This window comes from Mustela nigripes, chromosome 16, assembly GCF_022355385.1.
Source record: "Mustela nigripes isolate SB6536 chromosome 16, MUSNIG.SB6536, whole genome shotgun sequence".
Taxonomy (NCBI): domain Eukaryota; kingdom Metazoa; phylum Chordata; class Mammalia; order Carnivora; family Mustelidae; genus Mustela; species Mustela nigripes.
In genome coordinates, this window is record NC_081572.1 from 263,611 (window position 1) to 276,812 (window position 13,202).

At 57.0% G+C, this 13,202-nt stretch overlaps 1 protein-coding gene across 4 annotated transcripts in view; it reads right to left on the bottom strand.

Moving 5' to 3' along the window:
* TBCD (tubulin folding cofactor D) overlaps positions 1 to 13,202 on the bottom strand; it is a 163,667-nt gene that overhangs the window by 68,343 nt on the left and 82,122 nt on the right. For all 4 annotated transcript variants that reach the window (XM_059379943.1, XM_059379944.1, XM_059379942.1 and 1 more), the window contains exon 14: positions 6,214 to 6,370. In XM_059379943.1, the coding sequence (XP_059235926.1) occupies positions 6,214 to 6,370 (157 nt within the window). The remainder of the gene's footprint in view (positions 1 to 6,213; positions 6,371 to 13,202) is intronic.

Here is a 13,202-nt window from a genome sequence, read left to right on the forward strand (position 1 = left end):
GTGAGCACACATGACGGTGTGGAAGGGGGGAGGAAGCCGCTGTCCCGCACAGCCGGGCCCCGAGGGCCGTGTCGGCGGCAGCCTGGATTCGACTGTGCGAGGCCTCACCTTCAGTCAGGTTGCCTTCTGCGCTCACAAGTAAATGCCCGAAGGCGGTCCCTGCTTCACCAATATTCTCCCGGACTTGACGAAGTGAAGCAGGAAAGACACAGCAGTGCCCCTCAAAACCCAGCTTTTAGCCAAACACAGACTCTGAGGTTAGCTCAAGACTTCAACTGTGCGGGGAGCTGTGTAACCAGCTTCTGGTACTGGGCTGATTAAAATTGTAAACTGCTCTAATTTCACACTTTCAGAACCAAACTGGCTCGTCAAGAAACACCAGCACGTTTCCAACAAATGCGGGTCTAATCGTACCGAGCAAACATAATTACGGAAGCTCCCACGGGCCTGAGGTCCCCTCTCCTCCGCCAGACGGGGCCGAGTGCGTGAGTCACCAGCCCTCCTTCCACACTCGGAAAGGGGACACGAAGAGTGGCCACAGGCCAGCCGCGCGCGCTGCTGGCCGGGCCTCAGTCGGGCTGGAACGCATCTCCTGCGCCTTCACCTGTTTGCTCTCGCCGGAGGAGCTCAGACGATACTTCACCATGATTTCTCAACACAGAGAAATGGTCCGTGTCGAACAGAAAAGGACTTTTCTTTCTCATCTGTGCCAGGGGAAAGCTGCACGCCTCTACCTGTCCTAAGCTCCAGGCACCTGGTTTTCAATGGGCACAGCAAAGAGCAGATCTCACCCCAAACTCAGTCTGTTAGACTGTAGAATGCTCTATAGCCAAAAAATAAATAAAAGGCAAAATCCGCTGCTTTTTCCCTAAGTAACACTCTTCTTGTCGTTCTGAAGCAAAGGAACGTTACGGATAAACACCAGACTGACAATTTACTACCCATCCACGCTGTCTGAAAGTGCAAATCACATCATTTTTTTGAGTAAAACGCAGGCCCTGCCCATGACTCATCTCCCTTTCCTCGGCCCTCAGCGGCGAAGCTCACACCAGTTCACAAGGCGGTGAGACACCAGATGCGCAGGAGGCACTCGTGTCAGTGCCCCGTGGAGGCCGAGGGGGTTCACCGGCGGACAGGGGGGCCAGGGGCACACTCTGGTCACCAACCACCATTAAACTTTTCTTGAAGAACAAAAGGGTTATCTTCCCTCTGGAAGTCTGCCATTAAGAAACGCTGAGTGAGAACAAGACGTAGCTTTGAGCAATGCTTGCCATTTCCTGATTTTTCAGGACAATCTTGCCCTCGAGGAAGAGATCTGGGACTCTCGATCCCCGGGCCCAGCCCACGCTGCCCGCTGCTGGCTGGGCCGGCTCCGCAGGCTGACTGGAGTGGGCGCTGCCGCTGGCGCTGATGTCAACAGGGGCCTGGCTTACAAAAGAGTTTCAGGTGAGGAAATCACTAGAAGGTGACAACCAACGCACATGCTGGCAACGGCCGCTCCTTTTTCTTTTTCTTCTTGTAAATTAGCTTTTGATGAGAAGCAGTTTATGGATAACTCACCACCACTTGGGACCACTTTAGCTTTGTGTTTCACTCCTCCTAAGCAGCAAGTGGCTCTTCAGGAAGGCCTACTGACTTTTCCACAGTTTGGTCTCTTAACCTGTGTATAACGCTAAAGAAATACGGGTTTTTTTAAACTGACCATTTCAAACCATGATTCAATCAACCTAAAAACCGCCTTTCTGGTATTTTTAAGTCAGAGGGTCAGCACAAATGCACCAGGAGCGAAAGAATGTGCACGTTCCTTCGGGAGGTAAGCCTGTCTCACGGCCGTCCGAGGAGGTGAGGGCCACAGACCCAGCCTCTCCCTGGGCACCTGCCCTGAGCCCAGGCCCTTTCCCACTGTGACTACCACCCTGGTTTCTTTCATTAGGCATTTCTACTTCACTTCCACAATTACATTCTGATCTCGGCTGTCTATTTTTGCAGGACCCACTGGAGAGTTTGGGAAAGTACAATTACAGATATCATGGTTTTATCATGAGCCAGGATTAATGGGTTTAAAAGCTGACAATTAAAATGTGGTCACTTATTACAAACCGAGGGAGGCAGGTCTCGAAGGCCACACCCCAACCGATACTCCTGGGGCAGGGAGGCGCGCGCAGGCAACGTCCGCCAGGCTCCCCAGCACCATGACTCACCTCTGAGCCCGCCCTCCCGCCCCCAGATGCCCGCAGTCCAGATGGACGGGAAGAGATGGAGCACAGGTTCCCTCAGAACCTGCCAAACTGGCCCGAAAACCTGCTGGGCACAGCTCCAAAGGGCACTGGCTCATCCAATCCTGGGATGGGCGCAGGGAGAGGGGACAAGAGGTGCCTTTCTAACAGAAACTCCCGGGTAAGTTGGAGAGATCAGGAAGGTGACAAACCAGGAGTCTCCAGTACCCCTGCTAGCTGCTGTCTAGTCTGCTAGCCTCCATGTGTGTGATCGAGCAACTCCTCGGGCCTGCCCGAGAGAGAGAGAACCCAACCTCCCTGAGACAGAAGGACGTGCTAGAACCCAGGGAGTTTCCGAGGACAGACACTGGCCTCTGCCACAGTCCCTGATCTCTGGTCCTTCACGCTCAGTGACTCGCTCAAAACGAGTCCCAGCTCAGGGGCGCCTGGGTGGCTCAGTGGGTTAAAGCCTCTGCCTTCGGCTCAGGTCATGATCTCAGGGTCCTGGGATGGAGCCCCGCCATCGGGCTCTCTGCTCAGCGGGGAGCCTGCTTCCCCCTCTCTCTCTGTCTGCCTTTCTGCCTGCTTGTGATCTCTGTCTGTCAGATAAATAAAATTTAAAAAAATAAATAAAAATGAGTCCCCGCTCAGAAAGGTCAGTGTTCTTAACACCCACCTTCACGTCCTCCCGACATGTCCCAGACAGAAGCCCTGCTTCCCAGACACACAGTGGGGCCCTACAAAACCCTTACCTACGACCGCCAAAGAAGGGGCTCAGCTCCACCCTCTCTGCAACGAGCAGTCCACAAAGGCACGCTCGCTCCAACACAGGCAGAATGACCGGAGTGGTCACTGGTCCCTTCAAAGCCCTCCCATCCAGTGTCACTTACCAGGAAGTGAGTGGGGAGACCGGGACCCTCTCATGCTGCAGAGCCAGCTCACTGAGCCCCACGCCTGTTTTTCCTTTTCTGAATAAGGGATCGTGACCCTGGACTGAGCTTGCCGGTGCCCCTCTACCCCTCAGCACCCAGAGGCTTTGTGGAGGAAGCACACTCTGGAGAAAGGAGCTCACTGGTGACTGTATAGGCCACCGGCTGGCCCACATGTCCTGGGACCTGTGACATACTCATGCCTGGGACCCCTCAGAGTCAGGCTGACCCCCAACTTCTACACCCATGCTAAGGCCAGGCTTAACATCTTTCCATTCACCGACATTTTGCTTTATAACATCAGAGACTGGGAACAACGGTGAGCTCTGACGTTGCAGAACACAGCTTTGCCTGTGGTGAGAAGAGCCTCTTTTCCAAAACCCGGAGCCCTGGCCAAGAGCCCTGGGCCCACACATGACTGGAGACATTAGAGTTGGGACCCTGTGGTGCCATAAGAAGCTTCCCCCCAAGTACAGAACAGCGTGTGTGATGGTCACTCGGCCTTCTGGACGTGCAGGGCTCCTCTCCAGGTGAGCGAAGCCTCACTCTGGTCCCGTGGCCTCTGGCAACCATTTAGCCCTGGGCCCTATTTCCTCCCATCAGGTGGGACTGAGGAGGGTCCCCGGAGAAAGCAGGGACACAGATTCCTGTGAAGCTTATAGCTCCCAGGCAAATGTAAAACTCAAAAACAAGTGTGTTGGGGCTGTTTGCGCTCTGAAAGGGGAACAACCACGTCAGGGGCCAGGTCCCCCTGAAGCAGCGTGTGTTTGCCACAGAGCACGCCGTCAGGACCTCGCAGCAGAGGCCAGCTGCGCACTCACGCAGAGCCGGGCCCGGGTGTCTGCCTCCGGCAGGGGCCCAGCCCGGCGCCTGCCTGCTGCGAGACTCCGGGCAGCCGTCCCGAACACCATCACTTGTTCGGCCTCCGTGGGGTGGGAAGACCACGGCCCCTACCACGCCTCACAGCACGAGACAGGACCAACCTCAACAAGTTTGCTCTGTGACCGACATCAACAGTAAGTACGTTTTTCGCTTTCACACTCTAGCTACAGAAGAACTTCCACAAAGTGGAGGGGCAGGACAAGCAAGCAGCAGGCAGGGCCTTCCCTCAAGCCAGTTCACGGTGCAGAGGAGAACAAGTGTGGCAGGTGGCCAGCTGGGACACGGCGTGGGCAGGACCCAGGAGCCGGGAGAGGCTCCCCCGGCAGCCTGGCCCTCGCTGCTCCCTGAGGATCACCAGCAGCCGCGGCGACGGCCCGTGAGGGACACAGGTGCACGCAGCCTCCCTCTGCCCCCCGGGCGCCCTGGCCTCAGGTTCTGCAGGACAGCACCTCCGTAGACCAGCCCCCGTGCCCCGCCCTGCACTTCCCCAGGTGGACCCGGCTGGGAGGCACTGGGCCTCTTTATGACTTCCTCGGAAGCGCTTTATCTCCCTGACCCGGTCGGAATCCTCAGGCTCCTCTGGAGGCTTCACTTCGTTGTTGGAGTCAAGACTGCTCAATAGAGGCCCCAGCTGCACAGCACAGGCGGCAAACAGCCCTGAGGCCCCGCGCCCAGCCCTCAGATCCTGGAAGCACGGGACACCAGTGAGAACAGAGTGGTGCTCCAGTCCCCTGTCCCTCTGCACCCCCAAGGGACAGCTGCAGGACCCGAGATGCTGGCCGCTCGCCGGGCAGGCTGGCCACTCCCGCAGGCGCCAGGGACACCAGAGCTAGAGGGCCGCGCTCCCAGGTGTTAAGGCCTGCAGGGTCTCACGCACAAACCTCGGCCTCCTCAAGAGCTGCGGGAGGGCACGTCCACGGCCCGAGCACCATTTCGAACTCCGGCTCCCAGTAAAAGTGGCAGGTAAGGGCGCCTGGGTGGCTCAGTGGGTTAAGCCGCTGCCTTTGGCTCGGGTCATGATCTCAGGGTCCTGGGATCGAGTCCCACATCGGGCTCTCTGCTCAGCAGGGGGCCTGCTTCCCTTCCTCTCTCTCTCTGATCTCTTCCCTTCCTCTCTCCTACTGTGATCTCTCTCTGTCAAATAAATAAATAAAATCTTAAAAAAAAAAAAGTGGCAGGTAAGCATTTCGCCTGCGACTAACACAGGCTGCCGCTCAGTGCCCCTCCCCCGGCTACTTAAACCACAAGAAGCGGAGACCTGACATCCTTCTACTCAAAGAAACTTATTTCAGTCCAAAGACAGAAAAACAAATCAGAGTACAAACATTAACTTAAAAACCCACTCTACTGGGAACACATCTGTTTTGTACTTTTCCAAGCGAAAAAGCATCCGATCCTAAAACTGGAGCATGATGTCACAGGACCCGAGCCACCTTCAGGAGGCTCAGCTGGGCACGCACAGCGGGAGGCCGAGGGCCGAGGAGCCCAGGCATGCCACGGTCCACACAGGGTTCTGGCGAGGTCACGCGTCTGCCGCTGTCACTTCTCTCCCCAGAGAACCAGAGAAAATACATCGCCCCTACCTCACAAACCTGCTCTCCCGAGAGCTGATTTTCATTTCAAAGGCACAGACAGTGAAGCTCGTCAACACATGTTGCCTTAAGTGAATCTCAGGGGCAAGTCCATAAAACTTGAAAATGAAGGCTGGACAAAACGCGGCCCCTCAACAAAAGCAGCTTCTTCCCGCCCTCCCGAGCCTTCCCTAGGAACTCCATCTGAAGTTCCAGAACTTCTCCCGACAGAACACACACTCTCAGCACAGCTCACCTGACCGAGTTCGAACCCCACAGGTTCTTCTGTTCGAGCACAGAAGAACCTGTGCTTCTTCCATGCCACCTACAACACAGACCCCCTTTCTCTAAGGACCCGCTAGCCACAGGCCAAAGCCTCCAGAACGTTCCTCCTCAGCATGTGTGGTTCGAACTGCTCACCCGTGAGAAAGGCACTCCACTCATGAGCTGCTTCTTTTCTACAGATCACCCTTAAAATTCTATCATTAGCTCATTAATACCTATTTCTTCTGGGAAAGGTACCACACTGGCTGCTTCCCGTGCTGTCAGGAGGCTACGATCCCAGGGACAACCCAGGGGCACACCTGACCCCGCCACGGCTCTGACGGACGTTACCTGGAAATGGCAGCCACGAAGGGCTGCAGCTCCTGGGGCTCATAGGCACGTGCAAAGGCCCAGCACACGTAGCAGGCGGCGTCTCTAACATTGGTGCCCACGCTGCAGGAACCCCGCTTCTCCTCATAGGTCAGCGCCTTCAGGATCACAGGGACAACTGCACAGGAGACAAAGACCGTGAGTACAGGCCAGCATCACACCTGCTGCCTCCGCAGCCCCAGGGGCAGGTACTGTCCACCCCAAAGCCAGCTGGTCAGAAAGCAAGTGTCTGGAAGGAAAAGAGAAGTTTGCCAGCTCAAATCAGGTGGAAACATCTTTTAAAAGCTGCCCACAAGGGCACCTGGGTGGCTCAGTGGGTTAAGACCCTGCCTTCGGCTCAGGTCATGATCTCAGGGTCCTGGGATCGAGCCCCGCATCGGGCTCTCTGCTCAGCAGGGAGCCTGCTTCCTCCTCTCTCTCTCTGCCTGCCTCTCTGCCTACTTGTGATCTCTGTCAAATACACAAATAAAATCTTTCAAAAAAAAAAAGGTCTCTTAAAATTATTATAATAGGAAAATATGATAAAAAAAGAAAACCTAAGAAAAAATTTTAATTTGCAATTCAAAGAGAGAATATTAATTTTTTTTTAGAAGTCACACTCAATGGGACTTTCTGAAAGCCCATGCTCTAAGTCCCAATTTGCTGATCCGAACCCAACAACAATGCGGCATAAAGCCCACTGACAGCTCACTCTGGTGTCTGGAGAGCTTCAGAAGTAGAAACCAGTGAGGACCTGTTCTCAGAGGAGACGCTCCCAGGCACTGGGCACAAGGGCATGACCATCTCCAGCAACATGTGGCCTGTAACACCCTGGGTCGGACAGTGGAAGGGCAGAGGACACGGCCACACCGCCAGGGGCGAGCAGCTGCGTAAAGTGGGGGGAGCATGTCGTTCTAGCAGCGCACACGGCCACAGCCTCCTGTGCTCCAGCAGCTTCCCACCCCGGGCCGGGTCCTCACTGCAGATGAGCACCACACACCTGTCCCATCAAGGAGGACAGGACAGCGACAGGGATCGACCCCTGACGGGAGAAAGAACGAAGCTAAACGCCAGCACACCGTGTGACCAAGAGGCAGCCCAAGAGGGGACCGGCCTCAGCCCCTTGTGCGCGTGTGTGCCAGGCCTGCCCAGGAGTCCGGCGCCACCACAAGCGCCTCACGGTACACCTCACGCTGTCCTGCCTGTTCGACAAGAAGACCAGCGAGGTTACACGCACACAGTCAGAGAAGACATTCCAGGTGGGGGTTTACGCAAAACGAAGCAGCGATCTCCCGAGCAGCTACCCTCCCAGAAACCATCTTCTGAGAAAACGTACCAGAAAGAGCCTTGAGCAAAAAAATCAAAAGAAACAACAGTAAGACGATGAATATCAAACACAAATTTCCCCTCTGCCTTTCTGCATCTAAGGGTGTTCGGTTCTACATAAATAACAACAAAAAGTAGTGTCGATTCTGACACTTGTTATATACATATGGTGATCCCTTTTACTTTATTATAAATAGCTAACATGAATTTACTTACATTACATGAGCATACTCCAGAATAAGTTATTAACAAACAGCTCAAAAATACAGTGTTAGCAACACTGTGTAAGCTGTAAAGTGACGGCGTAGACCCATCTCAGCCAGGGTCGACAAAGGGACCAACCAGGGGCACCAGTACTAGCTGTCCCAGGGAGCACGGGGCACCGGGGCACCACATCGAGCACGCCAAGACCCCAAACCTGGAGCCTACCCCCTTGCTGAGTTCTCGTTTCCTCAACAGAGAGGCAGCAGGGCAGCCCCTGTGGGACGTGCCCCTCCAGTGCCACAAGGGCTGAAACTGGTCCTGTCTCCCCCACGTGTCCCACCTCAGCCAGAAGCCACACACACCATCTTCTGGGGCACAGGTCAGGGCGTGGCCAGTATCCCAGAGCCGCCGCTCCTCACTTCCCCGTGACACTGAGGCCCCCCTCCCCGTAGCCGCTGCGCCTCTAGCGGGGACCTCCCCAACTCCCCTCCGTGTTCTTGGCCAGACCCTCTGTCACTGCAGTACCACTACCCGCACTCGGCGCCGCTCTAACGACTCCCTTGAGAGGAGAGAGCCTGCCCAGGCGGCTCCCTGGGCTCCCTCTCGAGAGGTCCCAGCGTCCCCACGCCTTGCATCTCGTTAGGCCACACGGGAGCACAGCTTCTTCCCGCTGCAAAGGCCCTGGAGCCTTCTCCAAGCCAGGCAGACCTCGCTAAGCAGGCTCTGCCCCCACCAGTCGGCACACCGGGAAGGAGCTCAATGTTCTGCAAGAACACCTGTCGGTGGGGCACCTGGGTGGCTCAGTGGGTTAAAGCCTCTGCCTTCGGCTCAGGTCATGATCTCAGGGTCCTGGGATCGAGCCCCACATCGGGCTCTCTGCTCAGCAGGGAGCCTGCTTCCTCCTCTCTCTCTGCCTGCCTCTCTGCCTACTTGTGATCTGTCAAATAAATAAATAAAAAATCTTTAAAAAAAAAAAAAAAAAAAAAAGAACACCTATCAGTCTTCGTGAATGGCTAACGAACATTATAATCAAGGCTCCTAGAGCATGTACAAGGACCAAAGCAAACGAGAGGGCACCATCCCAGCTGCTGTGACGTAGTTAAACCGAATCAGTGATTTTTAAACTATTATATTAACTTGAACTAAACCAACTCTATAATGCTTCCAATGGGCCTTCAAGTGGTTCTACCCGGGGAAATTCCAGGTCACCTGGAACTACTCCTAGTGTTCTAGTGTTGTTCACATCCACTTTCCTCGCTAATAGGACAGCCTATTCGCAGTCCAATGGCTGTGAAAACTAACAGGCTGTAGCACCTTCGGGAGGAAAGCATCATGTAAACGCACTACCACTGCCATGCCAGGGCCCCTAAGACCGTCACTGTGGCTTGGCCACCCAGACAGCTCGGGGTAAAACTGCTCAGCAATTCTATAGCCCGAGGGGAACCTGGATGCTAACTGCTGAGTCCCAATTTATCGGTCCAATGGACAAAATCAATTTCAAGACAGACAACTAGGAGTGACGTGGCCAGTGCCACAGATGTCGACTTCAGGCAGGCGTCACACCTGCTGTCACATCAGGATGGCTCGGTGCCCCCCGCAAGAAGCCCACCTCCACCTGGATACAGCCCCCAGCTCAGGTCAGCTCGACCTTGAGGTCACTCCCATCACACCCCCCGAGCCTGACCCCAGATCAGGGAGCCCAGTGGTGTGTTCCCAAGGGAGCGTGGAATGGCTTTCCAAAGCGTCACTTTACTGGCCAGTGAGGTCTGTCAGTCATGACGAAAAGGACACAAATGGCCGGACTGGACTCCACTAATGGACCTCCACCACGACTCGCACACAGACCACGTCACAGTCTGACCAGCACTGCTGGGCAAATCGCCAGCCTAGTTAGTGGGTCCAACCTTGGTCCATCTGGCCCACTCTGTCCCCAGGAGCGAGAAAAGGTTAGCCCCTGAGCGCTGGTACTCAGACTCAGCTCTCCAGTACAGGGACAGCAGACCAGTGGGGAACGCAGGCCACAGTGACCCCCACCCACCACAGACACACCCTGACTTTGTGCCCAGAACCCACACGTGCCCATGTGCCACAGGTAACTGGACTCCTCTGTCCTCCTGCAGAAACTGGTCAGAGACACAGAGGCCCACACTGCAGGGCCTTGAGGGGCCGCCCACCAGCAACACCCGCCCGCGTGGATGTCTGGCCAAGCTCCACCCAAGCGCTGGACGCAGAGCTCTTCAAAGTCACGAATCTGTCACTCTGCTCAGAAGCCTCCGATGACCCCTCCCTGACACCTGCGACAGACATCAGCGGCGGAGCCTCCAGGGCAGTGGAAGACATGGCCGCCAGCAAGCGACAGGGGCCTCGACGGGACAGGCTCCCACAGAAGACAGCAGGGACGTTCCCCTCGGGCTCTGACGTGCGGAAAGTGAAAGAGCCAGCTCAGAGGAGCACACGGGAGACGGTGGATTTCCTCAACAAGCAACTGGAAACTTGGGCCTGTCAGGTCCGATCCATCCCACGGTGGCCCCAGGAGCAGCGACCTCAGGGAGCAGGGGCTGGCGGGGCCGTTTGCGGCCACCAGACTCTGAGCACCCTCCAGCCGCCTCTGTGTAAAGAGACAGACCAGCCTCGGCGGCCACGCAGGGCACCCAGAGAAGCTCCCACAGACGCTGGGGCGGGGGGGGCCGTCCATGGAGCAGAAACAGTCACTGCTCCAAACTTTCAGGAGAAGTCATGATCAGAAAAAGTTCAAAATCTAACCACTCTTTCCAGATTCAACAGGTTTAAAATAAGGAAACTCTTCAACAGCTTTGAACAAAAACCCTTCTCATGGTTCCAGTTACACACGCAAATGCATGTCAAATATATAAGATTCCCAGAGGGCTTCCTTTTGGCAACCCGGAGACCTGCGATGTCATTTAAATACCCTTCTCTCCAGACAGCATGTCATTTGTCTAACGCCAACTGCCTAAGGACAAAGCAGCCTCCAGGTGAGAGAAATGACTTAACCCCGAGAGTGCCACAGCCCGCTGCAGGGCAGGCACGCTGTGCACCCAGGGGGCCCGAGGGGCCTTCCTCGCAGCGGCAGAAAGCATCCACCCGTGAAAGAAATCGTCACAGCCTGCAGAGACGCTGCGTCTTCTGGTAAGTCACGGATCGCACCGATTGAGGACGCAAACCCCTCACTGGAGGGCTCGCGGCATGGAGCCGTGTCTCCGGGAGGCGCGGGCCACACGGCCCCGTCGCACGCCGGGGCTGCACGTGGCGCCTCCCACAGACCCAGAGAGCAGGGCCCTCCCGGGCGCAGGCGTCACCACAGACTTCCACCTCAGCCACCGGGACAAACAGCCGTCATACCTCCCTCAGAAATGCAGTCCAACTTGCTCAGAAGAAAAGCCAGTGTTGAAGGTGCTGGGGGCAAGAGGAAATGATGAACAGAGTGTCTAGTGCCCCAGACAGGTCCCACAGGACATTTCTGGAAAACTGCCCCAAAGGCCCCTAGCTGGGCTGCAGGCGGCAGCGGCCACTCCACACAGAGGGGACGTGCAGGCTTGCGTGCCGGCCTCGCCTTGGCCAGGGAGGGACCCCAGCCCACCACCACGGGAAGAGCTGCCGGGGCTCAGTGCCCGGCCCATGCGCCGCTGGCTCTCCGCTCCCCTGCCCCAGGGGGAGCCCCCACGGAGCCCGCTCCCCTGCCACAGGCAAGTCTCAGGGCCGTGTGGGCCCGCGAACCTTCCCACAGCTTCCCTGTGGGCAAGCCCCCATCCACCGTCGCCCTCGGTGCGCGCTGGCCGCCGAGGTGCATCTGTCGTGAGGCCGCACACAGACTCTCCCGCAGCGGGCACCATGGGAAGCACGATCCAGGCTGGACGGACTCCACCACCCTCACGATGCACGCGAGCCGCGCGCCGCAGGACGGAAGGAACGCGCTGTTTCCGGACGGGAGCCCGCAGTCTTACCTGGGCCAGAACTTCTCGAACAAGAGCATCGCCAAGCAAAACTGCAGCGAGGCCCAGCAGCATCTACTCCTCCACAGGGCGCATCCTCTCCCCCGGCCGCGGACGGCAGCTCCACAGAGCCTGAGCCCACCTGAGCCCAGGGTCGAACCGGGCTTCCCCTGAGGACAACGGAGCAGGTCCGGGAAAACCACTCCCTACATCAGACAGCTAGAGACGCCGATTCACTCCAGGTCCCAGGTCATACGGAATGTGGGGACGCGGGGCTGCCCCCCAGCTCTCCAGGACATGGCCAGCCCCGGTCCCCAAACCATCCAAACTGTCCACAGAATTGTTCCTCAGGAAGTGGGGACTAAGTTTTCTGACTGAGTCTCTCAAAATGACTTATCTAAAAACATTAAAACAGGGACGCCTGGGTGGCTCAGTTGGTTAAGCAGCTGCCTTCGGCTCAGGTCGTGATCCCAGCGTCCTGGGATCGAGTCCCATATCGGGCTCCTTGCTCCGCGGGGAGCCTGCTTCTCCCTCTGCCTCTGCCTGCCTCTCTGTCTGCCTGTGCTCACTCTCGCTCTCTCTCTCTGACAAATAAATAAATAAAATCGTTTAAAAACATTAAAACAAAACACCTCCTCGCCTCCCCTCGCCTCTTCGTCTGCTCCATTAGCAGTAACCTGCGTAACGCGCCCTCGCGGTCAGCTGAGCTTCCACCGACACGAGAGCAAACCCACGGCTGCGCGTGGACCCACCGCACGGCCCAGGGAGTCGAGTCTTCAGCCTTCACCCCCGAGGGACAAAGACCCCCCCGCACCGGCAGCTGCACACAGACGCTGACGGCAACCTCACTTGTCACCCCCACCCCACAGAAACCACACATGCGCCCTTCCGGGGGGAGTTCAAACGCACAGCTGGCACGGACTACTACCCACCAGTGGAAAAGCAGCTGCCAGGAGGGACACACAGGCAGCGATGAGCCTCCAGAAACCAGGCTGAGAAAGCCCAGGAGGCAGATGGTGAGCCCTGGAGGGGACCCTGCTGAACCCAGAACCCATGCGGCTGCAGAAGTGGGGGCCACCCAGCCTTGCTGGGGCTGGCAGCAGGCAGGCGGGCTCAGGAAGGCACCAGGACTGCAAGCAAGCTCGGCCAGCAGGGCCTCCGCTGCTCGTCCCAGGCGGCCAGGGCTGGGGGAGGCAAGGAAAGGCCCCATCCCCAGCACCACCGCAACCTGTTGGACAGCGTGGAAGTAGGGGCTGCACTGGGGGTGCCCTGCTTGCGGGCAGCATGGCACCTCCTCCCCACGATAAGGGTGTGAGGCAGAGCAGGGATACTGACAAAGCAGGAGGAAAACCCGTGAGGTCAGAGGACGCAAGCTCTGACGAGGGCAGCAAGGGGGCTTGGCTGGGCACGCATTCCAACCTAAGGTCAAGCTGGGCACGCATTCCAACCTAAGGTCAAGCTGGGCACGCATTCCAACCTAAGGTCAAGCTG